The sequence below is a fragment of the Podarcis pityusensis genome, assembly GCF_964106645.2.
Source record: "Podarcis pityusensis genome assembly, chromosome: 6".
Taxonomy (NCBI): domain Eukaryota; kingdom Metazoa; phylum Chordata; class Lepidosauria; order Squamata; family Lacertidae; genus Podarcis; species Podarcis pityusensis.
The window spans coordinates 93188138-93206495 of record NC_138030.1 but is presented as its reverse complement, the minus strand read 5'-3'; the positions used below and the strand labels follow the sequence as shown (position 1 = coordinate 93206495).

Here is an 18358-nt window from a genome sequence, read left to right as displayed (position 1 = left end):
AAAACATCTAGAAATAGAAAGTTGGAAAACCACTGTGCTATACTGACCTGTAAACAGATAGCTGTGGGATTCTAGTCTAGTCTGTTTCTGAACCCAGTTCCCAGTTAAGTTTTAAGCGATCCTGAATTTTAAGTACTGTATTAACTTTTACTCACACTTGTAATTCTTTTTATTATTTCCTCATATAAAAATGGGATGAAAATAACAGAGACAGCAGTGCAATCATGTACATGTCTACTCAGAAGTAAGCCTCGTTGAGTTCAATGGTATTCACCCTCAGGTAAGTGTGTATAGGGTAATATCAACTGCAAATTTATATGAGTACAGTGTAGCTGAAAATAAACTTGGCTTAACTAAATTAAGACAATTAAGGAAAGTACATGACAGTTCTTTACAACAGTCTGTTTATGATCCCTACATTTATGGCTTTGATTTTAACAGCATCCTCCCCACCCCCTCTGTCTCCCATTCTGCAGTTAAACCTGTTTGCATATGGAATGTTAATTTTTAGCCTTTTCTCTTCCTAGTGTGTACTTTGTAGAGACACTTGTTCAGCCCCAGTTCACATTACTCACTATTTGTTTAAGTAGGTGTGTTGTATTCTTGCATTATAGCATTTCCTGAAGTTGATTAGAACTGCCGTTGCATCTGGTTGGAGTGATTCAGATCCACCCATTCACTGCTCTTTTAACCTCACTGAATAGGCGCGGACAGGGCAGATAAAAGGTAAGCACTCCATGCAAGAACAGGAGGCACCCAACTTGAATCCTGAGCTACATATGGGTTTAGTGAGAACGAAATGCAGCTGTTTTCAATGGGGCATATTTCCTGGGAACTTGCAGTTTTCATAGGCCAACTATGCGCAGACTTCAGAGGGGCACAGTACTGACTTTTGAGCGACAGAGTTTTATACAGATTCGTTTTGTTGTTTGAAACGATATAACATTTATATTTTGAATAATTTTATCTTTTTTGAAGTAATGCATTAGAACTATTTAAAAATGTATATGTGAATTGTGAATCCCAATTCACAAAGCTGTTCCAAACGATCTGTATGCTGAAACGTTCCTCTTTTGTGTTTGTGAAAGATAATCAAGAGTTTGTTGCGTTACTCTTGCAATCTAAAATAAATCCAGCAGTTTCAAGTTTGGTGCTTTTCATTTTTTTCCTACAAGACACCTATTTTTGAAAATTGAAGTTGGCAATTTTGGGGGGAATGGTAGTGAGGGACGTAGGTAGCCTTGATTAGGGCGCAAAATAGTCTGGCAGCCGTATTACTTATGAATACAGGCACTGCCAGAAGATGAGCTTGGAATAACCGTTGGTATTCCTGCATGAGACTCTTAACCTCATGGAGCCTTATTCTTATACGGGCAGGAGAGAGTTAAAGAGCAAGTCGGCGACATCCCCGCCCCCTTGCCAACGCACATGTACGTGCAGAAGGGAGGGGCGGGGAAAAAAAGGAACGTCACATAGCGCAGCTTTCTATTGGTTGAACGGAAACGACTCACACGCTCATTCGTCCGCGTTAAACAGGCGACGCCGCGGCTTCTTTAAGAGACCCTACGCTCTCGCGACGCCTTTTTACGCCTTAAGGCGCGAGAGCAAGCGTGCGATTGGTCTTGGTCCGGGGAGGGGGGCGTGGTCTCTCCGGACGCTTCCATTGGCCGGCGGGTGCGCGCGGGGGGCGGGGTGGATCGGAGGGCGAGCTGGGCGAGACCATGTTGTGCGTGCGTACGGGGGGCGCGCCTCCGAAAAGGGTCGTTGGCGGCGCCGGCAGCAGCAGCAGCGCCGGCCGGCCCAGTGAGCGGGAATGGCGCGCGGGCGCCCGTGGGCGGGTGAGTGGGAGAGCGGGCGGCGGGAAGGGCGCGCGCGGCGGAGAGGAGCCGGGCCCGGCGCCCTCCCCCCCCTCCTTCCCCTCAGCTCCCTTCGCGCCCTCCTTCCCTAGAGGGACCCATAGACGGACCCATACATGTGGCAGGAATGGGGGGGGCGGCGGAAAGGGCTGGAAGGTCTCGAGCGCCTCGTAGGTGGAGGGGCTCAGCTCGCCCCCGCTGCCATAATTGGGGGGGGGACCTTTGGGGGGGCGTCGGGGGCTCCGCGCAGGGTGTGGAAGGGAAAAAAAGGGAGGTGGAAACATGCCCTCTGAGCATGTGCCGAGCGCATGTCTCCTCAGAGCGCGCGCAGTAACGGGGGGGGGGAGAGTATATGGTTTTAAAGTGTGTCGGCTGGAAAGCGTTTGCTTTTAGAAAGAATTGGGCTGGTGGGAGCCGGTTTTTTGTTTTCCTTCTCAGAAACTGAGCAGAGAGGGCTTAAAATACGCTTGCGCGCCAGAGAGGAAAGATTTGTACTGTAGAACTAAACATCAGAAAAGTTAGAGAGTATCTCTCGATAAAATGTTAAAGCGGTGAAAAACTTAATAAACTGGAAACAGGAATTAAAGCGTCCACCTGCTCACAGAAATAATAATAATAATACCAATAATAATATATATATAATAATAATACAGTGGTAGCTCGGGTTACATACGCTTCAGGTTACAGACTCTGCTAACCCAGAAATAGTGCTTCAGGTTAAGAACTTTGCTTCAGGATGAGAACAAAAATCGTGCCACGGCAGCAGCGGGAGGCCCCATTAGCTAAAGTGGTGCTTCAGGTTAAGAACGGACCTCCGGAATGAATTAAGTACCTAACCCAAGGTACCACTGTAATAATAATCACTTAAGGGATAATAACATAAATGTCACTTAAGCTTCTCATGCATGTACCTCAGCTGAGAAGGTCCTCTGTCCGCTTGCTGCCCACCTGCACCTGCTGAAGCAAATTTTAAATACATGGGCATAAGACATAGATGTGGGACATTTTTGAATGCTCAAAAACCAGTTTTGAAAACGCTGTTCTAATTGGCAGAAGCTTTTTGGCACCAATATTTCTGGGTCAAGTGTAATGAGGTGTGATGTCTGTACATTACCGGAAGCAGCCTATTGTTAATTCCCTTTTCTAATCCCACAGAGTTCCTGCCGGTCTAGAAGGGATGGCGTATATGTGCTAGGGAGCAAGATTAAACATTTTGGCATGAACTGCTGTAAAGCTGAGAGAATGGTACAGAGAAATTATAGAAATCTTTGCACCATTGAAACAGGAACGACTAATTTTGGGCCCACATTATATTTTCCAATAGAAACATTTCTGTCTACATATTCTCCTAATTGCAGTTCCAGTCACACATCCGGCCTCCTTCAGTCGCTGTTTTATACAGGGTTATCAAGAAGTACATGTCACGTAGAGAGTTCAGGTGTACAGAAGCACTGAAGACTGACTGAAAAGCCTATCCATTTCCACACAGCGACATCTATTTTTATTCAATTTTTATTCTTCCCTCTTGGATTTCAGTCTCATTAGATCCAGCATTCTCCCTCTCCCCCTGGCTTTAATGGCAGCATTTCCAGTGTGCCACCCCCCCCCAAATGATTATGAGAGCATACAGTTTTGCTGTAATTTTAAAAGCAGCCTTTTTGTACTGAAAGTTTAGTGCAGATTGTTTGAAATGAATGTGGATTTCCCCTCCTCTCTAAATTTTAGCATAGATCTCATCTATACAAGCCTTGTTCTTTTAGCAGTTATTAATATTAGATCCTTCAGTAACTTGTCTGGAAATTAGATAGGTTTAGAAATAAGAGAGCAGTGCTAGGTAGCACCCCCTCGCCCCCCCTTTTGTATTGTACTCATTCTTTCTTTTGGAAGAGTTACTTTTGTTCATGGTTGCTGAACCATGGGAGAGAGAATTTTATCTCTTCCTAAACTTAGGAGACTGGGCTATGCTGTTGCAGCCATTTCACCTGTATGGGAAGATGGCATATCTTGCATTACCATCCTGGTGAGTGGTAAAAGTCTGCACAGTTTGAATCTCTTTAATGTGTATGAGATTAACTGAGAAGAACCTGCCCAAAACTGAATATGGTTTTATTTAAAAGAGGGGGACTTTTAGTTGAAAGATGCCACAGAACCAATTCATTATAAAATGCCCTTGGGAGCCCTACAAAAAAAAGTGGTGCTTGTACAGTGGTATTCAACTTGAAAAGGTCTAGCAATTCTCCTTTTCCTGTTTCAAACAACAGACGCTTGTTTCCCATTCCTGTACCTCTTAGTTGTCCATTGCATCTTATTTTGCCCTCACACATTAGTAGTTTAAATGTAATTATCTAACCTTATCAGCTGCCTGTGGTCTGAAGTGTAAGAATAAGCGAGGCGGTGCTCTAAGGAGTTTACAATCTGAATTTTGCCATTAGTTGCGGTGGGGAGGGAAGAGACTGAGGCAACGGTGAGTACAATGTATGTGGTTTAGTTTACTATGAGTCAGTAGAGGTTGAAGACTTTGAAATAGAAAACTCTACTAATTGGGTGAATTAGGCTGGCAAAAGATGGCACAATCATATTCCTGCACAGCAGTTGACTGCCAGCTCTTGTCTGCAATGTCTACAAAGATGTTTTGTAGGAAAGCCGTGTAGCCTGTTCTTAGATCGACAAACTGCGCAATGTTTCTTCTCCAGGTTCATTTTGGAATGACTAATGTCACCACCTCCCTTGGTCTTTGGACACGTTGCATATAATTCCTGAAACTGCTGTGTTTGCTCATAGATGCACAAACGTTTTTTCATCTGACTGGCTTAGTTTTCAAATTAAGTGTTAATAAGAAGTAGGAGTACCCTTCAGTCTGTAGAATGACAAGTGGAAGTGTATCTTTGCTTAGTAATAACACTGAGCTGAAAATATCTGTTCAGCTTTGTTCATTTCAAGCTTATGGGTGAGCTGTGGGACAGCACAGCTGCCTAGATTCTTATTCTTATTTCAATGCAGCACCCCTTCAGAGATTTCTTTCCAGCTTCCTGTGAACAGTGCTTTGTGTCCAGAACTTAGTTGAAAAATAGAGACAGTCCTGATATTCACACGATTTGCTCCAATGTTGAGCAAAAACATCCTGCCTAACATGCAAATTTCAATCTGAAAACTTAGGGGGAAAACAATTCTACTGTTCTCTAGATTAAGTTGTCTTGCTTATTGTGTGGAAGAGCTCCATTAAACTATGAACAGCTTTGTGGGTTGATGGTGGGGTTTTTTAGTACCCCAAAAGTAAAATGCTTGTTCAGTAGTTTAAAAGTTCTATCTCTACAGCTCTCCCAGAGGAGGAGCCTTTGGAGCCAAATAATCTCTCTTGTGTCCTCAAGTCATTCCTGTTTGCTTTAGTGGCTAAAAGAGATTCCCTTGTGTTGTTTGGGAAAGCCTTAATGACCTAGGGATCTTTGGCAGTGGGCAGGGTAGTATTTCCATAGTTCAGAAACATCCCACACCTTCTTGGTTGGGCAGAATGTCCTGGGAATCTAGGCAGATAAGATCATAGCTTGGATTGTTCAACAAAGTAAAATAGTAATCTTTCACCAGTCTTCCCTAAGTAAATTGGATATCTTGTTTTCCCTCATTTAGAATGCTACATACTTTTCTATTTGCTCCATCCTAAAATGATGGGGAGATTAATTTTCCTCACGCTTTCATATCACTGTGAATTTCTGAATTCTAAAAATCAACAGAAGAATTCATGTGTCATTCAGTTCTCCATATTGCATAGCAAGTAGTGTTCTGGCAAGTTGTTACCTGAAAATCTGAAGAAGTCAACCTTTTAGTAGATGCTGGATTTAAAAACTGGCTGTTTCTGCCGATGCACACAGTGCAAGTACTAGAAATCAGTAGCATATGTTCTGCAGGTATAGGAGATCATGCCTAAGGATGTGAAATTCAACTTTCTTTAATAATTCACAGGTGTACCAGAAGCTGCAATGGCAACATTTGGTCAACTGAAGCAAAGATGGTACTTGTACACTGCCTCTCGATTTGCTTTGTGAGAGACTTCCTGTAGCCTTTGGAAGAACACATCAGGAGAGGACTGCTTGTCATCATGAAGTTGAAACAACGGGTGGTGCTTCTGGCAATCCTCCTTGTCATCTTTATTTTTGCCAAGGTTTTCCTCATAGACAACCTGGACACTTCAGCAGCTAACCGTGAGGACCAGCGTGCCTTTCATCGTATGATGGCGAGCCTGCGGGTGGAGCTGGACCCACGACTTGACCACACTCTGCAGTCTCCCTGGGAGATTGCCGCCCAGTGGGTGGTGCCACGGGAAGTGTACCCAGAGGAGACGCCAGAACTGGGGGCAGTGATGCATGCTATGGCTACAAAAAAGATAATCAAAGCAGACGTGGGCTATAAGGGAACCCAGCTGAAGGCGTTGCTCATACTGGAAGGTGGGCAGAAAGTGGTCTTCAAACCCAAGAGGTAAAAAGGTCATACTGGATGAAATATATTGAGTGTTCCCCTTGCCCAACTCCATGACTTGCTTTGGGGTTTCCCAAATGGGGAGTACTGGTTATCATTCCCCAATGGATGGGTAAGGACAGATCAGGGAAATGGATAGCTGATTATTGAACTCTTCACCACAGTGCACGTGTATGGGAAAAGTGGGATTTGAGGTGACCATGCTAGCGTCACCTTCCCTTTTCCAGCCTCTGATTGGCTATGCCCAATATTGTTCCAGTGTTATGGAGCTAAATAAGAAGAAGCTGCAAGGAAGTGCCTAGCCTATTGCCTGTGAGAATCGGCTCTTGTCTTCCTGGCCTGGAATGTGGACCATACAGCAAGTCCACTGTCAATCAATAACAGCTCTAGTTAAAAGCTTCCTTGCATGTGTGGCCATGTGATCAGCTGCAAGGGAACACGTCTCAAGTAATGTGCCATCTTGATTCAGAAACTCAATATGCTTGGATTTTGCTTCTGTAGCTTAAAGGGAAAATCTAGCATTATGACCCAGATTGTCTGTCTGCTTGCAATTTTTAGATATGCCAGAGACTATGTGGTAGAAGGAGAGCCGTATGCTGGGTATGACAGACACAACGCAGAGGTGGCAGCCTTTCACCTGGACAGGTGAATTAGAATTCACTCTTCTTGGAAATGGATAATAAACCTATAAACACCTTCTTAAACTCTGAATAGAAATTTTGTTTTTAACTGAAAAATTGTGAGGAAATAATGGTCTCCTGTTCTGTACCTAATTTAGTTATATTGTCATATGAGTGCAACAGGCCGTCATGGTTTTCTTATGTAATTACATTTCTAATGTGAGGTTCAAGCTGTTTCTCTGAGTAGGGCCAAATTGCTGCAAATGAGGCAGGCCTGTGGAAAGTAAACATTGCTTCCAGGTGACTCAGGCATGGAAACTGAAGGTTGAGATGACTAATGTAGGTATATTCAAGCAAGCAGGTGGTTTTTGTGTGTGTGTTCCTTTAAAGTAGACTGGTAACGTTTGTAGACTTGCTTGTAAAGCTGCACTGAAGCAGTAAAATTTCAGAGCATGTTCTGAAGGCACATGATGCAGCCATTTCTCTGATCAGTGCCTGAATGGAATACCATTTGGGAACCTTAAATATTCCAGCTTGACTTCCGTTATGGATGAAGGGTGGGATACAAATGTACTAAACAAACCTTTGTGGAGGAAAAGTATTTTTTTCTGAAGAAAGATCCCTCCCCCCTCTCACATTTTTTGCCTAGTCCTCACAAATGTCAAATGAATCCAAGCATTATTTACTTGAGGACTTTATTTAAAGCAGTATTTGGGGGCAGAACACTGTGTACAGCCGCTTCAGGCCTGGTTCCAACAGCTAAACAATTTGTTTTGAAGCTCAAACCATTTTTAAAGCCTAAGAGCAAATCCATTATTGTTCTGCTCTAACCCTGCTTTTCGTACTGAGCATCACCCACCTGTGAAGTGTGGATGGTGACCCTGCGTATGCAATTTTGGAAGTTTCAATGCAGCTGAGACATTATCGTGAAATTGTCAGTCTCTTTTATAAGTTTTTAATTTGTGGAATTTTCTTCCTTAGATATTTGGGAGGCGACTGGATTATTCCATATTGTCTCACTTCCTTCTTACTTTTCTTCCCCAAACAGAATCTTAGGTTTCCGACGAGCCCCTCTAGTGGTTGGTAGGTTTGTGAATCTCCGCACAGAGATAAAACCTGTTGCCACAGAACAACTGCTAAGTACGTTCTTGACATTAGGTAGGTGACAAAGTATATTTCGTTAAGACCTCTAAAATAAAATTGAAAAAAATCCCAGCAAGGGGCATGTGGAAGTTAATTGCTGTTGGGAAAGCAGGCCTAATGTTCTGCAAGCCTCTTAGGCTCAGTCAGATACAGTATTCCTGATTTCTTGTGCTTAGGAGATTGTGAGTGTGCAGCGGGTTTGTAGGTTTCCTTCCCCTCATATATACAAATTCTTCCCCTTCCAGTGTGCATTGATATTAATACTATGATAATGTATTAAAGTTACCTCTGGTTATAAATTCTTGTTTGACAACACTATGATTACTATGAACATTGGTAGAATCTAATACTGCACCTTAGGTAAAGGTAAAGGAACCCCTGACCATTAGGTCCAGTCATGGCCGACTCTGGGTTTGCGCGCTTATATCGCTTTATTGGCCGAGGGAGCCAGCGTACAGCTTCTGGGTCATGTGGCCAGCATGACTAAGCCGCTTCTGGCGAACCAGAGCAGCGCACGGAAATGCCGTTTACCTTCCCACCGGAGTGGTACCTATTTATCTACTCTCACTTTGACGTACTTTCAAACTGCTAGGTTGGCAGGAATACATACTGCACCTTAGTTGGTGCTAAAAAGAGAAGGGAGCAAGGAACATGGCAGCTTACAGCACACTCCTGGTCTCCTAACCACAGGGGATTGTAAACAGCTTTTTCTGGACTTAATTCACAGATGGTTCAGTGTGAAGGATTCTTATCTGAGAGAATATTCTGTTGAGAAGCATTTTTTCCATTGCACTTCTTTCTCTGTTAATTGAGTTAGTAGTATTCAATGGTAATGTCAACAGATGATTTAGAAGCATCAATTCATTCTAAAAAAACCCCTCATTTTAAAAGCAATGAAACTGCTATAACAAGTTTCAGGAGGGGTGTCGCACAATTTGAGATCCCTAGCTTTGTTTATGGAAATGTGTCAGAAAAATACATTAATTTACATACTTCAAAGAAAGTATCTGCTTTTTCATTCAGCTGGGCCTTTAGTTAATCATGAGTGGAAAGATGGCTTGCTGTTTGCCTGAAGCCTTTTTTCAGCCCATTGGGGTGAGGGAGGAGAGAGAAGCGGAGTTTTCTCTTGAGCAAATGAAATGTGTTAATTTTAAAACTTAAAGATTTTAAGGTATCTCCTAGAAAGCTTCTGAAACATCCATAAACATTTTAATACTATTATATCAACTTGACAAGAGATGGGTTTTTGCTTCTGCTTTCTTCTAAGGAAATAATACTTGCTTCTATGGAAAGTGCTACTATTGCCGGGAAACAGAGCCAGCCTGTGCTGAAGGGGACACCATGGAGGGGTCAGTCACGCTATGGCTGCCAGACGTTTGGCCGCTTCAGAAGCATCGACACCCATGGGGCAGAACGTACAGGGAAGGCAAGCTGGCCAGGTATAGAGCAAAATACTGTTTTTTTCTTTGCCATGTCTGTTGGTCAGTCCAGGGAATGGGCAGTATTTGTAGATGGAAAGGAGGGTATTGGCCAGTTTTCCTGAAACTCTGTTACAGCTGAGGCCCTCATGAATGGTATATTTTGTATATGGATTATGTTGTTATAGCCCCTAAAGTTATCTGGTGGAGAAAGGATTCTGAGAATGTTGTGCAAAGGACAAAGGGTGCTGGAAGTACAGATGTGAAGGATTTTAAGAGATGATGGGAAGAAACAATCCATTTTGTTCTCTTTGTTTTCCTTCCCAAAGAATAAGTAGAGTTTAAGTTCTTATAACTTAAATTAAGTGGGTAGCAGTTGTCTGTGTATATGTGCATAGTGTACAATCTAATGTTTTGAGACCTGTTTAGTTTGCAACAGTTAGGCTCATTTCTGCATGTGAAGTAAACTGGGTTTACAAGAGCACATTTTGTTGTTCCCTACTAGGCAAAGACAAATCAGCCTTTCCATGTTTGTACATTTTCATACATAATTCTGTTCCATCCCATTTCAGCATTAATCTGTGGTAATTCTTAATTTGCATTTGAACATGTGTTTCTTAACGTATCTTCTCTCAAAATAATGCATTTCTAAACCTATTTTACCAAAATACAGTTTAAAATATGTTGGGAAATTCAGGAAGTGTGAAAGATGGTGGTTATCCAACTTCCACTTTAGCCTGAAATATGTAATTCAGGTTAGTGTGCATCAGAATTTGCAAAGCTTGAATTTGTCAAGCATCCCTATTCCACATCTCTTTCTCAGACTCCTCTTTTGACTATGATTGGTTTTGTTCATCTTTAGTGATTACATCAGTACTTTAATTTGGATTCCTGATACTCTCGTTTCCACTAAAAATAAATAAATCCACTTCTACCTGCCCCTCGTGCTTGGATTATGGCTGAAAACCATATCAACAGCATCTGCTGTTCACTGTAACGTTACAGATTTCAAGTTCTCCTTTGTGATGTTCTCTCACTTTAATGTTCTCTCTGTAATGTAATGTTCTCTCACTTTCCTTACTGTTTTTCCTCAAATATTACTGCACCTTGCAGAAACAACCAAATATTGGTATGCACTAAGCCTTGGGCAAAATAAGGCAATTTGTCCTCTTTTTGTGAATTTGCCTTGAATTATTAAATGAGAACAGAATTGTCAGAGGGGAAGGTGGATGAAATTAAGAGCCTAGGTTAAAAGAGGAGATATAGTAAGAACCTGTGAGGAAAAGGCAAGCTGGTAATTAAAGGCAATTTTCTCACACACCATAGTGGGAGAATATTGGCTTGAAAGCTAACTGGACATTCACCAGGTAGGCACTGAGCCAGTTTGACTAGCTTGGCAGTTATATCAGTCTGGACCCTATTTTTCAGATTATGGAAGTTTCTCTTTAATGCCTCTGACAATGCATGGTTATATTTTAAATGAATCATAAAGCTTTCTCCATGTCTGCTTGCAGGTGGGAATATGATGAGAGCTACTGTGATGCTGTAAAGAAGACCTCGCCCTATGACTCAGGCCCGCGGCTCCTCGATATCATAGATACAGCCATCTTCGATTATTTGATTGGGAATGCTGATCGACACCATTATGAAAGCTTTCAGGATGATGAAGGGGCCAGTATGCTAATTCTACTTGACAATGCCAAAAGGTGGGAAATGTGTCAACATCTGTGAAATTTCTCCCAAGCTAAATGACAGCCCTAAGGTTAGGAAAGATTTGCATAAATTACCATTGTACTGTGGGCTCTCGCTAATGCAGCTTTGTCCAGCCTAGTTCCCTCCAGAGGTTTGGGGCCACATCTCTCACTTTCCCTGACCATTAGCTATGCTGGCTGAGGCTGTTGGGAGTCCAAAATGTATGGAGGGCAACAGGTTGGGCAAGGCTTTTAAGGTAGGGAACCAAAAGTGAAATTTTGTAAGCCTGCTATTGCTAATGCATCTGATTCCCTTTAGGTTTGTGGGTTATTTGAAATGTCAGGGACTGCTGAAGTCCTTAACTCTGTGGTGTGGAGTAGGGTAGAATTTTCCAGCAACTTCACTGAATTTGTATCCATTTGTTTTTCAGCTTTGGGAACCCTGTCTTGGATGAGAGAAGCATTTTAGCACCTCTTTATCAATGCTGCATGTAAGTAAAGGACAAATAAGTTATTGATCTTTTATACTGTATGCACCTTGCAATCCCCGCCCCAAACATCCTGGGAGTGTGCAAGTCCGACAAACCAGGGCTGCCTCAGTACGTTAAGAGAATGGTTAGGATAATGAAGAAAAATGCACGTGCTTTGCAGACTCTTACTACAGTGTCTTGATGATCTGCAACTTTTGTTTGAGACTGAGATGCTGGCTGCACATTAAACTTGTCACATCAAAAGAAGCTATTCCTCTGAACCCCTAGGATCAAGGAGCTGCTAACGGAGAGATAAGACAGGATGGAGCAGCTCCATGATCTCCCTCCAGCTTTTTCTTCCTGTCACTGAGGGAGTCTTCAGAATTGTTTGCAGTCAGAGCCTGGCTTACATGAAGCTGCTTTTCATGTGACAAGAGTCACATGTTGTCAAGCTCTGTGATTCCATCTGAGCCATCCACATTACATGTAACTTAAGCTTTTGATGAGAGAAGTGAAGAAGTAACTGCAGGGAGGAAAGAGAGGCAAGAAGTGCAGTAATTAGTAGGCTGAGTGGGCTCAAAGCTTAGGAACTTTAAACAGGCGTGTCTGAGGTTTTTTGGCCGTGGAGGAAATCAATTTCTGAGAAGTGCTTTAGTTTGCAGTATCGTTATCATTATTTTATTTGTATTCTGCCTTTCCAGAGTTAAAACTATAGACTGCTCACAACATAAAAAGATTTACATAATTAGAAGCCAAAGTAGTAGTAATAAGCAATACAGTGGTGCCCCGCAAGACGAATGCCTCGCAAGACGGAAAACCCGCAAGACGAAAGGGTTTTCTGTTTTGGAGGCGCTTCGCAAGACGAATTTCCCTATGGGTTTGCATCGCAAGACGAAAGCCCATAGGGAAATGCTGGCGGTCGGGAGCAAAGACTTTCGCCCACAGCCGGCCTTCAGAAGAGGACCTCTTCTGAAGGCCGGCGGGGGGCAAAAGTCTTTGCTCCCCCCCGCCTGCCTTCCCCCCCGCCTGCCCCGGGCGATCTTAAAATGCTGGCGGGCGGGAGCGAAGCGTTCGCTGCCGACCCCCAGCATTTTAAAATCTCCCCGGGACAGCAGAGACTTCTCTGCTGTCCCGGGGAGATTTTTAAATGCTGGGGGTCGGCAGTGAACGCTTCGCTCCCGACCCCCAGCATTTTAAAATCTCCCCGGGACAGCAGAGACTTCTCTGCTGTCCCGGGGAGATTTTTAAATGCTGGGGGTCGGCAGCGAACGCTTCGCTCCCGACCCCCAGCATTTTAAAACGCTGTTCCGAAGCGGGGCGGGGGGCCGGGAACACCTGCCCCAGCCGCCCCACTTCGGAACGCTGTTCCGAAGCGGGGCGGGAACACCTGCCCCAGCTGCCCCACTTCGGAACGCTGTTCCGAAGCGGGGCGGGGGGGCCGGAACACCTTCTGAAGGCGGGCGGGGGGCGAAAGTCTTTGTCCCCCCTGCCTGCCTTCCCAGGGGCTTTTAAATCGCCCCGGACAGCGGAGAAGTCCTCCGCTGTCCGGGGCGATTTTAAAATGCCGCCCGCCAGCATTTTAAGATCGCCCGGACAGCGGAGAAGTCCTCCGCTGTCCTGGGGTTTTTTAAAATGCTGGGGGTGGGAAGAAAAGCCCTTGTCCCCCCCCCCCAGCCTTCAGAAGAGGTCCGGGGACAGACTGTCCCCGGACCTGGTCTGAAGGCGGTTTCCCTAGGAACGCATTGATTGATTTTCAATGCATTCCTATGGGAAACCGTGCATCGCAAGACGAAAAACTCGCAAGACGAAGAGACTTGCGGAACGAATTAATTTCGTCTTGCGAGGCACCACTGTAAATAAAACGCGCCCAAAAAGTACACAACCAAATTGAACAATTTTCACATAAATATCAAGGTGTAAAAAGATACAGAAAAATTGTATTCACAATAGCAACAAAGCCCTCTAAACAATACCCTAACCCAAGAGTGCACACGATTCCTAGCTTGCTTTTATTTTTATTTTATTTTTTTGCATAACCTCCAGTCTGAGCCACAGCAGGAGAGGCTTGCAGTACAGTTTTAACTTACCACCTCCTTCATGCCCTACACCACTCCTTACTAAATGTCCACATTATGCAATTATGAAATTCAGAATAAAGCTTTCAAATTGAACAACTTTATATAAAATAAATATTTATGTAGATTATTTGCACAACTCATTTTCTGCGTAGGTCTACTGTATTTATTGCATTGGTATTTTGCCTTTTCTCCAAGGAGGATTTTATCTTCTTGTTCCTATGAGGTTAGGCGGGAAAATAGTGACTGGCCCAAGATCATCCAGTAAGCTTCATGGCTGAACCCAAATTTTCCCATTCCTACCGCCCCCCCCCCCACACTACACACTACTTTGTTTGGAGTGTTTTGTGCAAAATATGAGCAGCTGTGCTTATAGTTCTGTGTTATCATCTTGTGATATGCGCGTGTGGACAGGCCCAAGTAGACTGTGTCCCTCATCCTGAAGTCTGCAATCAAAACTTAGGTTTGCCATACATTCTCTCATTTCTTTTGCAGTATTCGAGTCTCCACATGGAACAGACTGAACTACCTGAAGAATGGGGTGCTGAAGTCTGCCTTAAAAACTGCCATGTCTCATGATCCTATCTCACCAGTTCTGTCTTCCCCTCATATGGATGCCCTGGATCAGCGACTCCTGAATATCTTGGCTACAGTAAAGCAATGTACAGACCAGTTTGGACCAGACATTGTACTGGTAGAAGATAGGATGACACTTTCCCATTTGTAGCTTCAACAGGTGTTGGATCAGATTCTCTCTCTCTCTATTTTTAAGAAAACAATACGAAAACAGCACAATTGGTTTTGCATGGCTGTGGGCAGGATGGGCTGGAACTGAAATGCCAGACTTCCTGAATTGAAGGAGAAAGCAGCGGCATGATGGTTTTGCTGAAGACAAGGAACTTGCCTTCAGGTAGCCCCACATCATGTTTTGGATGTCCATTGCTGGCAGTGGATGTTACACTGAAAGCACTCCTAGATTTCTTAAATAAGAAATTGGAAGTAGGCATTAAGACAGACTGATTCCAGAGAAGAGCCACAGTCCCCTCATCTAATCCAAATATGGTTTCAAGATTATAGCCCAATTCATAGTTGTAAAGAATGGGCTGCCTGTGCTTCCTTGCTGGCTACCTAAAAAGAGAGCATGAAGACAAGATCAGTTGTTGAAGGGATCCCTTATTGCTTCTCCTGACCCTCATGCATCTCATGCATTTTTGGCTGGAATTTTCTCAAGAGCTCCGTGAAGGATCGTGTTATTGTTAGCAGCATTAAGCAAAATCCTTTAATTCCAAAATGCTAAGAAGAGAGACTATTTTAGATTGCTAATTTAAATCTATACTCCATCCGCAAGGCTGAAAGGATTTGGGACTACATGATGCTGCAAAGACTCAACCAGCCATGAAGATCAAAGATTATTGTGCAAACCATTGTTTTGTTACCACACAAGGATTCTTGCCAGTATTCTACTGATACGGAATAAGCCTTGTGGTTTTTTTAAAGGAGCAGATACAATTGAACCAAATAATTATTCTAAAAAGTAGGAATGATTGAGATTCATTGTGTTCTCTCTGTATTGACACCCCTTCATGAGACGAGACCAATGGGGTTTGTTGCTAAAGTTTGCAGTTAATTTAAAAGATGGATACCACCAGAGACTGAGCAATGGAATATTTTCTGACTGGTGTGTCACTGCTTTTGTAAGTAGTTGCAGGTTCTGTGCCAGACAGTATACTTAACAGTATCCTGTCATTTTTCACCATTAGCCTGGAATTGTACAGTGCTTCAGGAAACTTTAGGTGACTTTTTGAATGATAAGCCCAATTTTTCTGGAAATGATACCCATCCACCATATCGGAGAGTAATTTGTAGAAGTTTATCTCATGTGTCAGCTCTGACATGTAGCATTCTTATGCATTATTCAGCAGACTTTATAAGAGACTTTATCAGATTAAAGTTCCTGGATTGGATGCCTTGGAAGCCATGTGAAACTAATTTAAAGGCAAGGTCTGACTTTTTCAGTTAGCCTTAGTTTTTTTTTTGGCAAAAGCTTCAACTTCCTGCTTCCAGAGTAACAAATGGCAGGGGGATGCATTTTTTTCTTCAAAAGTATTTTAAATCTTTTGTTCTTAGTCCATGTCAGTAACTGTTTGAAGGCAGTTGCCTAAACTGCAACCTGGCCTAAAAAGCAGTGGCAATCCCTATCTATTGCAAGCTATCTACTTCAACAAAGAGAACATTGGCAAATGCAATGGTTTCTGTCAAGCTGGCTCAGCTAATCATTTTGAGTTTCTACAGGTGATGTCGATTTCTACCGTGAGGGTCACTGGCTACAAAAATCTTTTTGAAACATGGCATGAAGGTGTGATCAGGTCAGGTACTAAGGTTAAATTCCCTGGACACTTCCAACATCAGCTGTTGTAATTACGTTGTGTGCAGAAAAAAAATGGAGTAGTACAATTAGTGAAGGTAACCTCTTGCAACTTGGATGTCTCCTTATTTATCTTTACACAAGCAGCAGCATACCAGTATGAAATTAAACAACTTTTCAAGCTGATGAAGACTCATTTCTGTGCAACCAGTAACAGAGACAGAATTAGCTTTGAAGCACCAAAATATTTGAAGGAAGTACTGCAGTCCTTTATCTTTGCCTGATTTGGCAAGTGGTGTAGAAGAAACCACACATTTGTATTTTGGAATCTGATGAACTGGAAATGTCACTTAAGAGATTAAAAAAAGAAACTAATTTATTAAGAAGTTAACTTATTTATGTAGCAGCTGGAGCAGAGTGCACACACCTCTTGGACCTGCCAGAAGGTTGCCTTTGGGAGTGGCTGCAAATGGAAACTATTGGAAGAAAAGAACTCAATATAATCTTGATTCTGTTATGTGTTTTCCCAGGTTCAGACTGCATAAAGAAGTATTATGTGAATAAATTTTTTAATAAAACTCTGGGTTGGGGTTTTTTGCTTCTCACACCATGCTAGTTTCAATGGCAACTTACCTAGCTCTTTTTAGATAGGAGTTGCCAACATAGGATAGCGTGCAGTCTTGATGTGGTCCTTCGGATGTTGCCTTTTAGTGGTGCAGGAGGTATGGCAATGTGACTCCTTCACACACTAGTATTGATCCAATTTCTGCCAGGAGTGGCAGAGGCGCTCTGTAGCTTGAATTAGAAACTGCAGTTTCTGTGGTCAGGATCTACCTTAAAGAGCTAAGAGTGTGCCATGTAGAAAAGACGGTGTGCAACATCAGCGCCTACAGACCTAGTAAGAACTAGAAGTTTTTACTTCTGCCTTTGTACCGCCAGAGCATTCCTTAGGCTTCCTGTGCTTTAGGCTTCAATTACCATCTAAACTACTGCCTCCAGAGACTCAGAGCTGGTGATGGAGTTCCAGTGTTATCAAGTAACACAAGGAGGACTCAATTCTTCAGTCGCTACCTTGTACTGTTGGGTGGATTCATCCGTTCACGAATTATGTTCGGAGAACTGTCCAACAGTGGCCTGGCTAGAAACTAAATGAAATATGGCAACCAGAAAAAGGGGCATATCTCTTGGCCGTGACTCCCTGTGACCATGCAAATGACAGAATATAATTTTGCAGTCTTGCAAAGTCTGCCTTGTGATGCATTCCCCATGCAAACTTTGGCCTGAACTAGGTCTCCATCTTTAGTTGATGAGGGTAGAAAGAGTTGCGCTTATATTGCATTTTCTGAAAATGAGTAGAATCAAATGACTGCTAATGGGGAGACATGGTAGATATAGGAAGCTGTCTCAAAAAGTAATTATTGACTTGTCAATAGGCCATATCCTGCTGCAGAGCCAATGCCTGATAGTTTTTTAAAAAGGTTTAGTTTCAGTATAGACTTCTTCCTTGTTGGCTTTAACTGAGGTTACTTAAAGGCTTTTATTTTCTGAGTCTTTAGAGTACTTTAGGCTGTAGTCCTATATGCATTTAACTTGAGAGTAAGTCCAATTAAACTCAGTGGGACTTACTTTTGAGTAGACATGTATGGGATTGCACTGCCAATGAAATTTTGTGTTTATGTGGGCTGACAGGATAATATGGAGGGTCATCATTGCCTGGAGAGATTTCATATGCTTCAAATCTTATGAGCTTATCTTATGGCTTAGCAGGTATATGGTTCCAGGGGCTTGTATCCATATTTTGCTGAGGTGTCCTCCTGCACTATGTGCACGATATTAACAAATAAAAACTCATATTTGTTGTAAGTTTTACTGTCTCTTGACAAGTGCACAATAGCCATGTGTGGATCTGCCACCACACTTTTTATCAACTCTCCCATGCACACAGATCCCCCCTATTTCCATGTATTAGTATCTCCCCTATTGTGCAGCCCCCGTTGCACACACACTCCAAGCTGATCTATGTATCTATCGTATCTTTAAGATAGGTAGAATCTGAAGGGCAAGTATGTTAGCAAAAATTAAATTCAGTTGATGGATGTTGTACGTATATGGGTGTTTGCTTGTTAATAAAATACCTGTTCTAAATTCTTGCATTGAATCTGGGGCTTCATGTTGAAGATAACACATGATACCAGGAGTTAAATACATGATTGTAGGAAGATACTATGGAATATTTGAGGACTTTGCATC

The 18358-nt window shown here is 42.8% G+C and overlaps 1 protein-coding gene across 3 annotated transcripts; it reads left to right on the top strand.

Moving 5' to 3' along the window:
• The first annotated feature begins 231 nt into the window (after positions 1 to 231).
• On the top strand, positions 232 to 16686 carry FAM20B (FAM20B glycosaminoglycan xylosylkinase). Of its 3 annotated transcripts, XM_081012275.1 has the most exons (9): positions 232 to 280; positions 615 to 726; positions 5814 to 6326; positions 6885 to 6971; positions 7995 to 8104; positions 9357 to 9528; positions 11022 to 11213; positions 11630 to 11689; positions 14239 to 16686. In XM_081012275.1, exons 3-9 carry the CDS (start codon positions 5950 to 5952, stop codon positions 14468 to 14470), a joined length of 1230 nt encoding a protein of 409 aa, XP_080868401.1. In that variant the 5' UTR covers positions 232 to 280; positions 615 to 726; positions 5814 to 5949; the 3' UTR covers positions 14471 to 16686. The 3 variants fall into 3 exon arrangements, with proteins under 3 accessions (XP_080868401.1, XP_080868400.1, XP_080868402.1); XM_081012274.1 differs by lacking the exons at positions 232 to 280; positions 615 to 726 and adding an exon at positions 1708 to 1838; XM_081012276.1 differs by lacking the exons at positions 232 to 280; positions 615 to 726 and adding an exon at positions 2006 to 2026.
• The last annotated feature ends 1672 nt before the right edge of the window (positions 16687 to 18358 follow it).

Bases quoted from the DNA above. Each gene is read 5' to 3' on its own strand.
- FAM20B (XM_081012275.1), top strand. From the start codon at position 5,950: ATGAAGTTGAAACAACGGGTGGTGCTTCTGGCAATCCTCCTTGTCATC. The intron at 6,972-7,994 runs GTGAATTAGAAT...TTCCCCAAACAG, and splicing joins GCAGCCTTTCACCTGGACAG to AATCTTAGGTTTCCGACGAG. The intron at 8,105-9,356 runs GTAGGTGACAAA...CTTTCTTCTAAG, and splicing joins AAGTACGTTCTTGACATTAG to GAAATAATACTTGCTTCTAT.